Below are 16,547 nucleotides of genomic sequence, written 5' to 3' on the forward strand. Positions count from 1 at the left end.
ACGTATGTTTACTTACTTGTGGTACCTTCAAGTACCTTCCAACCGAACATTTACTTGCTTGTAGTGCCTTCAGGCTGCTGTTTGATTGTCTTAGTTTGTTTATATATGATTTCCCTTCTTATCGCTGATTATTATTTTGATCTTAACTGTAACACCCCCGCACACCAGAACGCCTTACCAAGGACCATTCCAGTGTATGACGGTGTCACCATCTCGGTTTCCCGAGGAAGTAGATCAAATTAGACAAAATAAGAACATTATTACATTGATAGCATATCCGTCACAATACCACTTATACAAGACTCTAAATAAAGTACAGTTACAACACTTGTGATTCTACATCTCTAGACCAGCAGCGTGACGACTCGATCCCTCCAATCCCAGCAGCGGTAACCAACAATACCTGCTAAACCAACTGCTCACCATCCCCGAATGGATCACCGCAGATACCACAAAACAACACGGGGTCAGTACTGACTAATCAAATATGAGTTAAACAATAAAGTAAAAGAGCTGATCATCCGCTATCCCACGCTTATCACCTCGTACCAACACCGACTACACACGAAGGGTGTAGCCCTGCCAGATTACCCATCGCAACAGGTAATCCTCGCCGCCAGTGGGTGACCGCAGCCCATCCCCACCTAGTCCAGCTCTTCAACGAGCGACTAACAGTCCCTGTCCCTTAATGTGCACATCCCCTCTCGTGGCGGGTTCCACGGAGGGCGAACTAGGGTGTGGAGCCACTCCCGCAAGTGACTCCACCACAATCTCAATCACAACATCGCAACTGTCACATGACAACGTCATCATCACCACGACCACTATACTCCGATGATCAGCGGATAGCCATGATTTACAATACAATCATAAATTCAATTCAATTAACAGTAGACTGAGTAGGGAGACCCTACCTCATAACAAGCATGAAAAACCTCCATCTATAGCCACGCACGACTCCATTAAGCACCCTAACAAAGATAACCATATCCTATTATACGACTATACTCAAAGAAATCATACAAGGGAACACAAAGCAGAACTTACCTAACCTTGCACATCGGTGACCACCTAGACAACCACCACCCACGTCCCTCTTGTTCCGCGAATCCCGATATTCCCATGGTAGGGGTTTAGGCTAGCTTCCTTAAGGTATGAATCTATGGAGTGATAGAGGAGGGAGATGGTTTAGGGTTAGAGAAGGAGAAACTGTCGAGGAAATGAGAAAATAGAAATGAATCTCGCGAACACGCATTTATAATAACACGTCGTCAACAGTCATACTCGGTCGAGTATAGGAGTACTCGGCCGAGTAGACTCCACTCGGTCGAGTATTGGTGATACTCGGCCGAGTGGCCTCCGCTAGGTCGAGTGACTGGCTTGTACGCCCCCTTATTACCAGTCTGATCCCTCACCCAATCATCCCTAAAGTTTGTTTGGTCAACAAGATCGGTCAACAGCGTCCCTACAATTCCCGAGTATTACAATCTTCTCCCCTTAAAAGAACTTCGTCCCCGAAGTTCAGCCCGCACGACACTCCCGCAAAGATTTACGTACCGTGACCCTAACCACCTTCTCGAAGGTATACCAATTCACATTATCCATACATTACCATCAACCATCTTACTCAACAACAATCGCTTATCACAGCTACCTTTCCAACAATAACCCATTCTCAAAACAGTATGCACCCATATACTTACATGAGTATGCAATTGCGACGCCTTACACAACGTAAGGAACCCATACACAAATGTCAACTACCACATTCCGCACACTTATATTAAATGTACAAATGCAAAGCGATACACCATTGTAGAGCAACACTCAAATTATAAAGAGTAACTAAGTATACAATCACCACCTTCCAAACAAGCGATATATAAGTACACCATCACCACATTCCGGACACGCATACCAATGATCATCATTTGACTCGAATCTTTGTATTACTTGACACCCGTGCACCATATAATTTTCATATTAATTGAATACACATAGATGCGGCTTAAAGAAACATAATTGTAATTTAGTAACTCCGAATGAGAACGCCTAACATACATATAATTCCCAATATTTCATAAAAATTAAATACTTACTCATAAATAAAATACATATTTCACAAATAAAATACTTATCATAAAACTTGAGTTGGGACATCCGTGTATAGTATAACCTTTATATTACTCGAATACAACATAGCTATCACTTCAGGGAAACATGGACATACATACATGAAATTCCAAAATCATAGATATAACTAAACAACTAAACACATATTTTACATACGTGAAATACTTAATTCCGCGACATTACTCTTCCCCTCTTAAAGGAACTTCGTCCCCGAAGTTCACCACTAATCATATTCCCGACCCAACGCTAAAACGTACTACATGACGGTGACATTACTCATAAACTCATGTAGCTTAACTTGTTTTACGACATTACACTCTTGTGACTTATAAAACCAAATACTTCAGCAACCAACATATATACTCTTATAGCAACAATTAACATATAGTATAATTGAAAAAGAACAGATCTATATGTAACCCTATTGAAACAAGCCTCATTGTAACCAAACATACATACGTGTAAGACTTTCTTCCGTGAGCACCCCCTAAATAGTTAACCTGTCTTATACAACAAAACATTCATGAATTTATAGTTGAGACCAACGATCACATATCCATGTTATCATAACGATCCATCTGTGGGGCGTCATCTAGTATAACATAGTAACACAAGTATCTAACGAGCTTTATCATACAATTATGACGTGATTATGAGATTCACATACATGATTTCCAATGACCTACGAATCGACAAAGAATCGGCCGAGTATGAAGATTCACTCGACCGAGTAAGCTCTACTCGATCGAGTATAGGAATACTCGGCCGAGTAAGCTCTGCTCGGTCGAGTATAGGGATACTCGGCCGAGCAAGCTCTACTCGGTCGAGTAGTAACCCATACTCGGTCGAGTGATGTCCGCAGAGAGCGTTTTGTTTATATACTTAGCTATCACTAGCAACCTGCAACAATTCTTCACAATCATTTAATACGTAACAAATTTCTACCTCATGTGACATGAAACACGTCTCCATACATTAACCACGTAACGGCCTTAAGGCCAAATACAATAATCCAACATAAGATACCCAATACCGACAACAATATCCAAAGGGAAATAATAATCCGACTAACAAAGTAAATCCATCACAACCGAGTAAATCCGACATAACGAACTAAAGCCAATAATCTGACGACATAAAATCAATGACGAGGACCCTCCTCCATGCCATCATCTCCTCCTGCGCCAGAGGTACCTGCACCTGAACTCCCTGCTCCCGGAAAGCCCGCCGCTGCTGAGTAGTCCCCTCCTAGCTGACTGCCGGAGTTGGCTCCCCACGGTCCCGCGAGGTAGCCAAACTCAGTCTCCTCCGGAGGTCTCCAGTAACGCGGGTCCACCCCATAGCTGTGGAACACTCCCGCATCCACTCCCGGTCCTCTCCACCAGACAGGCTGTGCCAACTGAGTCCCGATGCCCTGGTTAAGGGTCATCTCATGTAGGTTGCGGAGCACCAAAGTAGAAGAGATCCGCTCAGCCAACTCATGAGGCTGCATCCTAGGGTCGTGTACCGTAGGGTATGACGAGTACTGGTAAGAATGATAAGGGTAGGAGTCGGGAGCAGAGTAAGAGGGCTCAGACACAACCGGTCTACCCCCGGATCGCCAACCCCACGACGCTCTCTAGGTGGGGGAGGTGCCTGCTGCTGTACCTCGTGTGTGGTAGCAGGCTCAGGTAAATCCAGAAGGATCCGTGGGTCAATCAGGTAAGACTGGGGCTCAGGTCTAGGAATGCCACAAGGCTCCCACTCGGCCAAATGATCAACAACAGGAAGGCGAGCTGGGTCCGGAAGTACCATCCACAAAGTTCCTCTCACCCTCCAAGCATACGACCCATCATCCATCTTCCTCAACCATCGGTTCTGACGCCAATACTGGGCATCCATGGTGGGTACAACCTCAACATACTCGTTCCCCTCAGGAGGTGGGGCCTCAAAGTCGGTCAGTCGCTGAGCTAGGCGGGTCACTATGGCCCCGCAAGCAACAAATCGGGTCTCAGACTGTGCCATGAGCTCCAGACTAGAGCACACTATACCAGGAGCACTGTAGTAAAACGGTTTCCGGCGGTGAAGGTTAAGGTAAGACACAAGGAGCATGACTTCGTGAGAATTGAGTTTACTCACGTCATCTCTCGAGTAAAGCAGGCAGGTCAACATCCTCAGGAACATACGAAGGGACACATGTTGAATGTCATTAATCAACATGGCACTGACGGTAGGGGCAGGTCGGCCAGTCAAATACGGAAGGTACTGAGGTGCGCCACTGTTCTTGGCCACATCACTAAGGTAGTCATCATCCTCAGCCTCTAAACCCAAATGGTCGGCCAACTCATCAAGGGTAAGCTCATGATCCTCATTCATGAGACGAAAAGAGATGGTCTTACCCTTCCTATCATAAACAAAAGAGCTCAGGAATTCTAAGGTCAAGTGGGGGTAGGATTTCTTTCTCAAATGGTACAACCCCTCCATGCCCAAAATCTTGAAAATGTGCACTATGTCCTCCTTAATCCCTAAAGTCTCAAGGATACTAGGGTTAACACAACGGGTGGGGCGAAAAGGACGGCGCATAAGAGCCACGAAAGCCTTACGATGATCGAAGTTAGCAAAAATTACCGATGGATGTGCCCCCACCGGCGGTACAACCGGTCCACTACTACCTTGCCCAACCTCGAGTTGGACATCAGCGCGAGGTCTCTTGTTGGGTAAGCCTCTAGTTTTCACCATACTGCAAGAAAACGTTTTTTTAGCAAAGGATTGACACTTGAACTCTTAGCAAAAGAGACGGACTGTTTCCCTTGCCTATCAATTTGGAATAAGCTTTGTACGATAAACTATCAGAAACCACCATCTATTTACAATTTGCAAAATTCCAAGTTTCCAAATTGCTTCAAAACAGAAAATACTCATTAACAATAAAAGGATTTCGTTTTTTGCTAACCCTATAAACCAGAAATTGAATTTTAACTCATGAAACTAATCAACCAAATTATACCCAAGTTCTAGGTGTGGCCAAAATCGAAAATCAAGAAGTTTACGACCAAATTTCAATTGTTTTTAACAAGGAATTGAAATATAGCATGTTGATACGCAAAATCTTTGAAAACAATAAAGGAATTTGAGTTTAAATCTTACCTTAAACTGAGTTAGGGCAACTAAGGACAAGTGTGGCACCAAGATCTTACCCAAACGCTTGAGAGAAGAGGAGTATGGAGTTTTAGAGAGAAGAAAAGATGAAGTTGGGAGGCGGAAATAAGAGAGAAAGGCACGAATTTAGGGTTTTTGTATAACCCGTAATGGGCCTGCTACAGCAACACTCGGTCGAGTGTTGGGAATACTCGGCCGAGTGTTCACTACTCGGTCTAGTGGTTACAATACTCGGCCGAGTGTGCAATACTCGGTCGAGTATCATTCTTACTCGGTCGAGTCTTGAGGACCAGAATAGATTATTATTCCAACAAAATGGGCACTTGGTTATGTGACCTGACACTCGGCCGAGTTTGGTCCACTCGGTCGAGTACTCGCTTCTACTCAATCTAATCTTCGAAATAAGGAAGGAGTCGTAACTTTTCACTGTTCCTGCAAAAACCAAATAACATCGTTCGGAGTTCCGGGATTCCGGCTCGTCACAATTAAAGTTGATTTCTACCACATAAACACACAACAACACATGTATCTGCACATTCATCTCCACACAATCATTCCTTTCACTTTATCCCTCACTATATCCAGAAACTATTTTACTGTACCCATAAGACACATGTCACAATCTAACTACGATAATAATCAGGTTTAGATCTATATCACATCATTTCCACTTCTGCTAATCACCAAACATACACCTTATTCACATTTGTAATACAATAATGCCACACCTAACACGTCCCAAACGAAACAAATTGATTAAGTTGTTATCGATCACACATTGCAATAATCCCACATTCACTTCCACTTTTCTACACATTTAACTAACACATATCACACAGCATGCAACACTTAGCAACCCACGACTCACACTAGCTACCCTTTTTCCCGTGTCTGGCTTAAGTCCGATGGGGCCATGATTTTGAAATGAGGGCGCCTACTCACCCAAAATCTAGCATCGGCTGGGGCTCCCAACGTACATGCACCAGGTTCATTTTAGTTGACACCCTATGTTCATTAATTTCGTTGGTTCAGGTTCCAAAATCGTCGGCTCTGATACCACTTTGTAACACCCCCGCACACCAGAACGCCTTACCAAGGACCATTCCAGTGTATGACGGTGTCACCATCTCGGTTTCCCGAGGAAGTAGATCAAATTAGACAAAATAAGAACATTATTACATTGATAGCATATCCGTCACAATACCACTTATACAAGACTCTAAATAAAGTACGATTTACAACACTTGTGATTCTACATCTCTAGACCAGCAGCGTGACGACTCGATCCCTCCAATCCCAGCAGCGGTAACCAACAATACCTGCTAAACCAACTGCTCACCATCCCCGAATGGATCACCGCAGATACCACAAAACAACACGGGGTCAGTACTGACTAATCAAATATGAGTTAAACAATAAAGTAAAAGAGCTGATCATCCGCTATCCCACGCTTATCACCTCGTACCAACACCGACTACACACGAAGGGTGTAGCCCTGCCAGATTACCCATCGCAACAGGTAATCCTCGCCGCCAGTGGGTGACCGCAGCCCATCCCCACCTAGTCCAGCTCTTCAACGAGCGACTAACAGTCCCTGTCCCTTAATGTGCACATCCCCTCTCGTGGCGGGTTCCACGGAGGGCGAACTAGGGTGTGGAGCCACTCCCGCAAGTGACTCCACCACAATCTCAATCACAACATCGCAACTGTCACATGACAACGTCATCATCACCACGACCACTATACTCCGATGATCAGCGGATAGCCATGATTTACAATACAATCATAAATTCAATTCATTATTAAAGAGATCGAGTAGGAGACCCTACCTCATAACAAGCATGAAAAACCTCCATCTATAGCCACGCACGACTCCATTAAGCACCCTAACAAAGATAACCATATCCTATTATACGACTATACTCAAAGAAATCATACAAGGGAACACAAAGCAGAACTTACCTAACCTTGCACATCGGTGACCACCTAGACAACCACCACCCACGTCCCTCTTGTTCCGCGAATCCCGATATTCCCATGGTAGGGGTTTAGGCTAGCTTCCTTAAGGTATGAATCTATGGAGTGATAGAGGAGGGAGATGGTTTAGGGTTAGAGAAGGAGAAACTGTCGAGGAAATGAGAAAATAGAAATGAATCTCGCGAACACGCATTTATAATAACACGTCGTCAACAGTCATACTCGGTCGAGTATAGGAGTACTCGGCCGAGTAGACTCCACTCGGTCGAGTATTGGTGATACTCGGCCGAGTGGCCTCCGCTAGGTCGAGTGGACCGCTTTTGTACGCCCCCTTATTGGGGAGTCGATCCCTCACCCAATCATCCCTAAAGTTTGTTTGGTCAACAAGATCGGTCAACAGCGTCCCTACAATTCCCGAGTATTACATTAACTCTCCCGGTTTGAATTCAGGGGTGCTAGGCATTACAGTTTCGGCGCAGCAGGAGGGGAGAGATGATTTGGTCTTAGCACCGCTTTGAAGTTGCTGATTGCATCGCCAAACCGCAAGTTCTGATTTCTTTGGCCTGATCTCAACTGGTTTATTTGGTGGGTGCTGATTGTGTCTGTAATTTTTAAAGTCATCTTACTTCTCCTTCCCCTGTAGTATCCTGTGTATATGCAGTCACGGGGAGCTGGGTATCGTTGTTCCGGGCCCTCGGGGCAAGAATTATGCGTTGCCCTCTAGCATTGTCTTTTCCTCTAGGCTATTGCTGAAAGGCTGTCCGGCAGCTCCTCTGCACTTATTTTTTACACTTTTTGGCTTACCTTGCAGATTACTAGGCCAGCTTCTGACGTCTCGAGGTACCTCCTAGGTTTGAATTTTATGCTCTTGAGCACTGCAGATTTCAGCGCAGCGCAGACTTACAGATTTCTCATGATTCTCGTTGCTATTCTTAATCTGTCTACGTATGTTTTCTTGCTTGTACTATTTTAAACCTGGACTTTTACTTGTGGTTTCTTTAGTTAGCTGGCTGAATGTCTTCATTGGATACGTGTTAGTTTATAATTTTCGCCTTTGTAGTTGGACACTTGCTGCTGGTCAGGGAGAAAACCATTGATGAAGGCACTCGGGCTGGAATTCCGCCTTTACCGGTTTGATTGCAACTGATTTGCTCGAGGTGAGTTATTTGGTTTGTGGTTTACAGTGCATTATTTCTTCTTTTTGTCCGGTGTTTTTTGTTGGGTGAGCTTATTCACATGCCATTCGTGAAGGAATTGGGGGTGATTTGGATTTTGCAATGTTGTGGGTGAGGGCCCTGGGGTGGGAATTTATATGCCGCCTCAAGAACACGATGATATCGAAAACCCTAATTGGCTTTCTAACTTGATTTATTCTGCCAAAGTTATTGCTTCTGGTACTGGAAACTGGAAAGTTTCTCTCTTTCTTCGGCAATGATGATTCCTCATCTTCCGAGGATGATTCCGGTATTCATTTTATTGTTTTTTGAGATGTAATGTTTTTTTTTGAATTTTTTTAGTTTTATTTGTGTTTTTGTGTGTGTTTATGGAGAGGAATGTAGTAAGCAAGCCGGTTTTATCTGTAGGAAATTTGTTTATGTTGTATTGGTGTGGATTTAGGCTATGTAGCGGAGTTACTGCAATTTGTTTGCTATTAGTTATGTTTAGGGATTTTAATTGATTTAGGTTTCGAGGTTAGCGAATCATTGGAAGTCATTTTGTGGTTTTTGATATTTTTTTGGGAATAGAAAGGTCTTCTTAAGAATGTGAAAATGAGGTTGGGATAGCTTAATTGATATGAGGAGTTAATGCTTGTATTATTGTATGTCGCATCATATTTATAAAATGTGCGAAAGTTGTGCGCAAAATAAGAGGGATGTTTTTGGTGCATTTGGAAGTATTATTGTGTGAATAAAGTTATTGGGTTTGTAGCAGGAAATAAAAGTGCTAGATTTCGATAATTTTTGTGGTGTGGATATTACGGTCATAATTGAGTATCGTCTGTAAAATAAATTTGAATAGTTGAATTAGCAATCTTAGTTAACCTTTTATGATTGTGGCGGTTAAGTTCTTGTAAATCAGATCTTAAAATTACAGTGTGTAGGTTTCTTTTTTTGTTTGGTACTCACAGTGTGCAGGTTTCTGAGAATGGGTTATCAGCTGTAACTAATTTGGTGAATAGCTCGTTTTTAGTAACTGCAGAAATTAATGGTTTTGCTCTAACTTGACATTTGCATTTGCTTAGGACTGTTTTGAGTCAATGTGGGTTGAAATATGGGCATGGACGGCTAGATACAGCTCGGTTTGAGTGGTTGGAGAAATGGAGAATTTTGGTTTGAATTGGCATTCTGCTAGAGCTATTTGCGATTTAATGGGTCTATAGTTTGGCGAGTTAGAACTAGAAATGGTGGTGAATGATGTTTCTGATTGACTGTATGGGGGAACTTAAGGGATAACAAACCAATTGGCATGACCAACAAAATAGTTGATTTGGCTGTCAAAGTTGACAACTTTTACACTAATGGATCTCTATGGTTCTGTTTTTTGAGATTTCATTTAAGTGAGAATGGAAGTTTCATCACTAATGTTGCGGCTATCGTCTTGGAAATAAATTCTGTAATGTGTAGAGTTTTAAAATGTGGTGGGGTTCTCCTCGCCACCTTGGGCAATGATGGCTTTATTTTATAACATAAACGTAGTTACACGGTGCTCCTCTGATGGTCGAGATGGGTATCTTACAATGATTAATGGTAGATTTGATTGCATGTACAAAGTCCCTCATTCAGTAGTGGAGTGTGGACTCGTATTCTCAATGGGGTCTCGGATCAGTAGCACTTTTTTACCTATTTACGTCCGTTATGCATTGATTAAATGCTACTCATATAGTACATGGCTGCTAGGCGATTGTGGAATTTGCACTCTGTATGCATTCAGCTTTTATATGTTTGGGTTTGTGATTTCCGCATCCGTCTTTCTGCTTTTCTTCCGGTGACTTTGTAAGTGAACACGTGTCGCTGGGTAAGGGGGAGTGCCATTGATAAAGGCCCTGGGAATGAAATTCTTTGTGATTATATTTCTAAAGATCTCATTGTTTCGTTGTTATTTGTGTTGAAAATTGATTTTCTGTTTGTTTCCCCTAACTTTTAGAATCTCAAGTTCAGGTTTGGGAGCGTCTTTAATACTTTTACGGATTCCTCGCTTCAACTTGCAGTAGTGTCCCTGAGATTCGTACTTGCCCAGCTACATGTTCATTCTTTCATAGCCCAGTTGATGCTTGGGTCATTTTAGTTACTTTTTTTTTTTCTAAATTTATTTATAATGCCTATCTAGAAAATTTCCCCTGCTTGTTGTTGGTTGGTGTCCCGTTGAGGCTCGTTGTAAATGTGGTGTCATGTGTATGTGTTTTCTCGTTGCTTTAATCGTATTTTTCTTTTTCCCTTTTCAAGACCCTAATTACTGATTGTCTTGAATCTTTTAACGTCTTGATTTAATTAATTAGACTTCTCGTTTTGCCATTAATGACTGTAGAGTATTTAACACTCTTCTATTTCGGTCTGTTTTGAGGTTTTGTTTCGTGGTTTTACAATTCGAGGAAGTCGTGATTTGAGGTAACTGCGGTGTTTTGTTCAAGAGTTCTATTCTATTTTTTTTTTCCATTTACTTGCACAATAAGTTGGATTACTTGTTAGATATGTGTTAGATTCTTGTCAAATGTATACATTAATTTTGGATTTTTCCCTGACCTAAATACTGATTAGCGAGACCAAGTAATTATTACTTTCTCTATGCTGTATTTACGGTGGTTTAATTGCTATTTTAGCTGGGTTTTATTTAACTGTAAGTATAGTTTCTTACTCCACATCAACTATGTTTAAAACGTGATTAAGATTGTTGGTCTTGAATTGTAGTTACGCAAATGGCAGGGTGCAAACCGCTGTATGGAATCGTGCCCGAACTTAATCAAGTCAGACGGGCGTCATCTCTACCTAAAATCTTGGATCGTCTATAGGTGAGCCTGATTGCTGAATGTTATATGCTTGAAGAAGTACCAAGCGGACCTCATTTAATTGGTTAGTTCATTAGTTTTGTTCATTTTTTAGATACAATTGTAGGTCTGGAAAATGGTGGGATTTAAGGCAAACCTTGGCCTGCTCTGAGTTAGCGCATCCCTCAACCCGGTTAGCTAAATTAATTACGATTCTAAGCTTTAGAAAGCCTTGAAAATCACTGTTAGATTAGCTAAGACACGTTGCATCGTGTCTAGGAAAGCTCATTTTATTATAAAAGCTTATATATGTGGCTGTTGTGAGCATAGAATAAACCAGCCTGCCAATTTATTCATGATTCTCTGTTCACCATCTTCACATGTATAGGATAGTTTTTGTGCAATAGGAGTTACTTATCCTTCATTATGTTGTTTGACATATCTCATAGATGCACATGTGAATCATGTGATACTAGCATATTATTGTGGTTCTGTTCCGATAAAAAAGGGAGGGGGAGAGAGTGTGAGGGAAAGAATGAGAGACTGTTTGTTTTCTTGCCTTGATACTTTGAACATAGTCCTTGTTTTAATTGCTTCAGGTGGTGTGAATCGAGGTAGGATCAAAAAACTTGGGTTGGACAAAGGAAGCTTCTCTACCTCTTCGTGCTTTTCAGATTGAAGGCCTGGTAAAACACTCTTTCAATTTTATTTCACAATCTTCCTAATTTACTGTTTTTTTTTTGTATTTGAATTTGTTTCACCTGTTGTGCTAGAATCCGAGACACAAGTGTCTTAGTTTAAGATTAATGAGAGCGTATAGTTAACACTGGGTTACGATCGCCGCGATTGAATTTATTTATGATCACCGCCCTGCCTATTTGTGAGCCCATTATACTTATATTTAAAGACACATAGGTCTTCTGCTTACCATACGAGGATTGTTTTGTAAGCAGTTGCTAGCTGGTCTGTGGTTTAATTATAGAAAATACTACCATGTACTACTTTCCTTGTGTCATTAAGACAAGCCATGTACTACTTTCTGTGTGTTATTAAGTAGCTGTGCTGTTGAGCGGTACTCTACTGCGGGTCGGTATGAAAAACTACATTCTTTAGATTAGCACAGCTGAGAGATACCGCATTTTCATTCACCGAAATTTTACCCTCGCTGATGACTATTATCGTGTGAGAAATAATGCCCCCTTGAACTTGAGTTTTGATCCAGAGAAAGTTAAGGGGGTGAGCATGTCTTTGTCCAAATTTATCATATAAAGCATATCCAATTAGCTATCCAAGTTACCAAGGACTATTCGACTAATATGCACTGATAATTTTCTCGCATTTGATGTTTATCATCATTAGTTAATACAGATATTGATTTGATTCTGGTCTCCTTGCTGTCCCAAGAATTAGTGATATTAAACCGAAATGCGTATATGCATCAAATAGGTTGGCTGGGTTCTGCTGTGGGTGTAAAGTTTTATGACCAAAATTAATAATTGGGCAGCAAGTTATTAACTGAATCAAGGAAGAACAAAAATGATTGTCGTAGGGTATCTGAACCTCCTATATGTAACACCCCATGGTAATTGAAGAGGTCCAGTTATAGGCTTAAATGACTAGTGCTTAAAGGGATTGAAAGTACTACTCATATCAACAAAGTGCACTTTCTTTTATGGTCATCCATGCAAAAGAACTCCAAAGTTAAGCGTGCTTGGCTGGGAGTAGTCTTAGGATGGGTGACCTCCTGGGAAGGTTCCCGGGATGCGCATGAGTGAGGACAAAATGCGCTATAAAGGACCTGTGTTGATCTGTGGGCAATGTACACAGCCTGGTTTGGGCCGGGGTGTTACAAGTGGTATCAGAGCAACCCTGCGACCGTGTAGTGATGGGAGGCAGTTGTTATACGCTCCTGGAGGCAGTTGTTATACGCTTCATTGTGATCACACACCTAGCGGGGGAGGATTCTGGGTTAGCGGTTATGCTCCCAGGCGCAACGAGGACGTTGCGTTCTTCAAGTGGGGTTGATTGTAACACCCCATGGTAATTGAAGAGGTCCAGTTATAGGCTTAAATGACTAGTGCTTAAAGGGATTGAAAGTACTACTCATATCAACAAAGTGCACTTTCTTTTATGGTCATCCATGCAAAAGAACTCCAAAGTTAAGCGTGCTTGGCTGGGAGTAGTCTTAGGATGGGTGACCTCCTGGGAAGGTTCCCGGGATGCGCATGAGTGAGGACAAAATGCGCTATAAAAGACCTGTGTTGATCTGTGGGCCATGTACACAGCCTGGTGAGCTATCATAAGTAACCGCTCCCGACCCGGTTTGGGCCGGGGTGTTACCCAAAATTAATAATTGGGCAGCAAGTTATTAACTGAATCAAGGAAGAACAAAAATGATTGTCGTAGGGTATCTGAACCTCCTATACCTCTGCTGATGGTGATTAATTGCACCAATAAGAGCATTTACATATAATCCTTGGCTTTCATTTGAGCTTTAAAAACTTACATTGTTCTTTGCTGCAGGTTCACCTACTATGAAACCGTGTTCGTGGTGCAAACTGGCCTCAAAATTGTGTCAAGACATTTCTTATTTTTTCCCCTAAATGTTATGCGTGCTAAATCTTGTATTGATATATGCTACTCTATGAGACAGCCTTAATTTCCCAAACAGTCTCGCCTGGTACCATGAACTTGGTTTCTGGAAACCACACACTTTTACAATGTTTTCGGATATAAGCCATCAAAGCTAAAATAGCGAATAACTCCCACGAAGAGTTCTAAGAACACTTGCTGCATTTCTGTTGCACCCTTCACTCTCTTTGCCACTCGGCTTCCATATTTTCGTATCAAAACAAGTCTTTAGGAATGCATTGTCGATGTTCTTTGGGATTGTGATGGCTCTTGTAACGCTGTAAGTATTTTCACAGGGTAAAAATTACCATTTTTGGCAGAAAAGGGCCAAAAATGAACCAAATCTTCAATTAGAGCAGAAAATTGCCAACAGATATTTAGCTTGTACAGGACATTGAGAAGCTTAGAATTTTGAGGTAGCAAAATTCTTTGGCAGTTTAATCAAGACCTACTAGCCTATAAGTTAGATTCTGCACCTTGAGTTCTAGAAATGTTAAAGAAAACATCTCTACATTGGCGAGTTTATACAACAATAGAGCTTTTGAACCAACATGATGTGGGGTGGCCAGATAGCCGAGTTTTAACATGATGATTATCTTTGAGTAAAATATTAATTCACTTGCACGCATAAGTTAACATTATCTTATCAATAGTTGTCATCCCTGTGTTAGACGAAATATAAAATAAAGAACTAATATGTCTCTTGGTTCTCTACTTTCTTCAAGAGTATGTCAAACAAGTTCCCTATGCCAAGCCAAAGAAGTCACTAATGCAAACGATATATGCACATACAAAAATGTGCACCTTGCTCTATGCGCACTTCACTCCTGAAGTATCCTAATCGTCTGTCATTAAAACCCGGCCATCAAAATCAATAAACAAATCATGTGCGAATGAAACTTTTGCATTAAGAAGTCCTCTACTTACATTTGCACCATAATCGATGTTGTCCTATACGTTATTGCAGTATTGTAGCTTTCTTTACTTACGTCTCCTTTATGTAGTATAGTACATAACTACATACAGATGTAGGCGAGATGACATCACTATCCATTTTCGTTCCTAATCATACTCGTAGGATAGCCAAATTGGGGCACCGCGCCCGGTAGGGCGCGGCGCAACAACTAGTAATAATAAAATTACATAATTACGAGAAGAAATTACATTTAATTACGGGATTGAATTACATATAATGGTCGAATAAATTACATGCATAATTTTTAAAAACTAGATAGTACGATATATATATATATATATATTTTTTTTTTTAAAATATCCTTTGTTATTTCCTCTTAAACCATTGCATGTGAACACGTATTTGTAACAAGTTTAAACATTAATTATGTAGATCGCTGATTTAGACCAACTAGAAAAGTACAATAAAAATGTAAAAAAAAAAAAAATACATAAAAAAACATTAATACCGGCCCAAATACATACCCGTGCAGCACGGGTTTAAAACTAGTAAATACATTATTACCACATCCACGGCGCGACCTTACCCTCAAAGCTTCTAAATCAGAAATTACGGTTTACTGCTGTGAAAACAATGAAGAATCCCACAAGTCCATCGCAGTTGTCCTGTATTTCAAAAGCAAAGTACTTACCACCCGAGATTTGTACTCATATTTTGTCAACATTACCGGCGAAAACCTTATTAAAATTCAGGTGCGTATGTAAATCTTGGTGCTCTATTATCGATGACCCTGATTTCGTTCACTTGCACTTTCAACTTTCCCAAATCAATTATAGAAATAATGATAAATTAGTCTTAGCCCTCGAGGGTATCGTCGGATACCGTTTGACAGTTCGGGATGCTGAAACTCTTCGAAATATCGGTTGTATTTTTAGTAAATCTGATTGGTTCGATATTATAGGTAGCTGTAATGGGTTGCTTTTTGTTGGACGACATGGCTTTTCTTTCCATAGAGAATTGAGATTGTGGAACCCTTCTATTCGCAAATCGTTTTTACTTCCCGCTTGCCCGCTTGACAATTGGCGGTATTTGTTTGGGTTCGCCCCTGATAGTCAGGATTATAAAGTTGTTGCGTTCACATTACAGATGTATTTTGCAGTTTATACCCTCCGTAATCAACAATGGATTGTAATAGATAATCTCCTCAATGTCACTAATCTCAACATTAATAATTTGTTTGGGCTATTTTCTTCGCTATCAACTTCTGTTTTCCTTCGAGGAGCAACATACTGGGTCGTGCAAAATTATAGAGATAGTAGCGGATTTATTCATCTTGGTTCTTTTGGCTTTGATGAGGAAAAACTCACCTTTTTGAAACTGCCATTTAGTCGGGACAAAAGGACGCTTAGGTTTCTGTTTCTTCTCGGAGAATCACTAGCTATTTTCAGTATCTCTGAGACAACTTCCAGCATATGGGCCCTACAACAAGACGATAACCAAAAGGAGCAATGGATTCTATGGTTTTCGGGAAAATCAAGTTTGGCTGGGTATGAAGTATTCAGTTTGTGCTATAAAAAATGTCGAAAGGTGTTTTATTGCGAGGGTGATGGTGGCTATTTTGTTTGTGGGAACAAGACTTATAATATAGCTAGTTGCCAAGTGCAGGAGCTCAGAGAAGATATTTGCTCTCATTTAAAACTGGAACCATATTTGGAGAGCTTGGTGCTATCGAAAGGATACGGAGCCCGTGATTTGAGGAATTTCCCATGA

General features: G+C 41.2%; 1 protein-coding gene across 1 annotated transcript; it reads left to right on the top strand.

Annotated features, from left to right (window-relative positions):
• Positions 1-15,410: 15,410 nt before the first annotated feature.
• On the top strand, positions 15,411-16,547 carry LOC141587886 (F-box/kelch-repeat protein At3g06240-like). The gene has a single exon (XM_074409351.1). It carries the CDS (start codon positions 15,411-15,413, stop codon positions 16,545-16,547), a length of 1,137 nt encoding a protein of 378 aa, XP_074265452.1.

The sequence above is a fragment of the Silene latifolia genome, chromosome 6 (assembly GCF_048544455.1).
Source record: "Silene latifolia isolate original U9 population chromosome 6, ASM4854445v1, whole genome shotgun sequence".
In the NCBI taxonomy this organism is placed as follows: Eukaryota; Viridiplantae; Streptophyta; class Magnoliopsida; order Caryophyllales; family Caryophyllaceae; genus Silene; species Silene latifolia.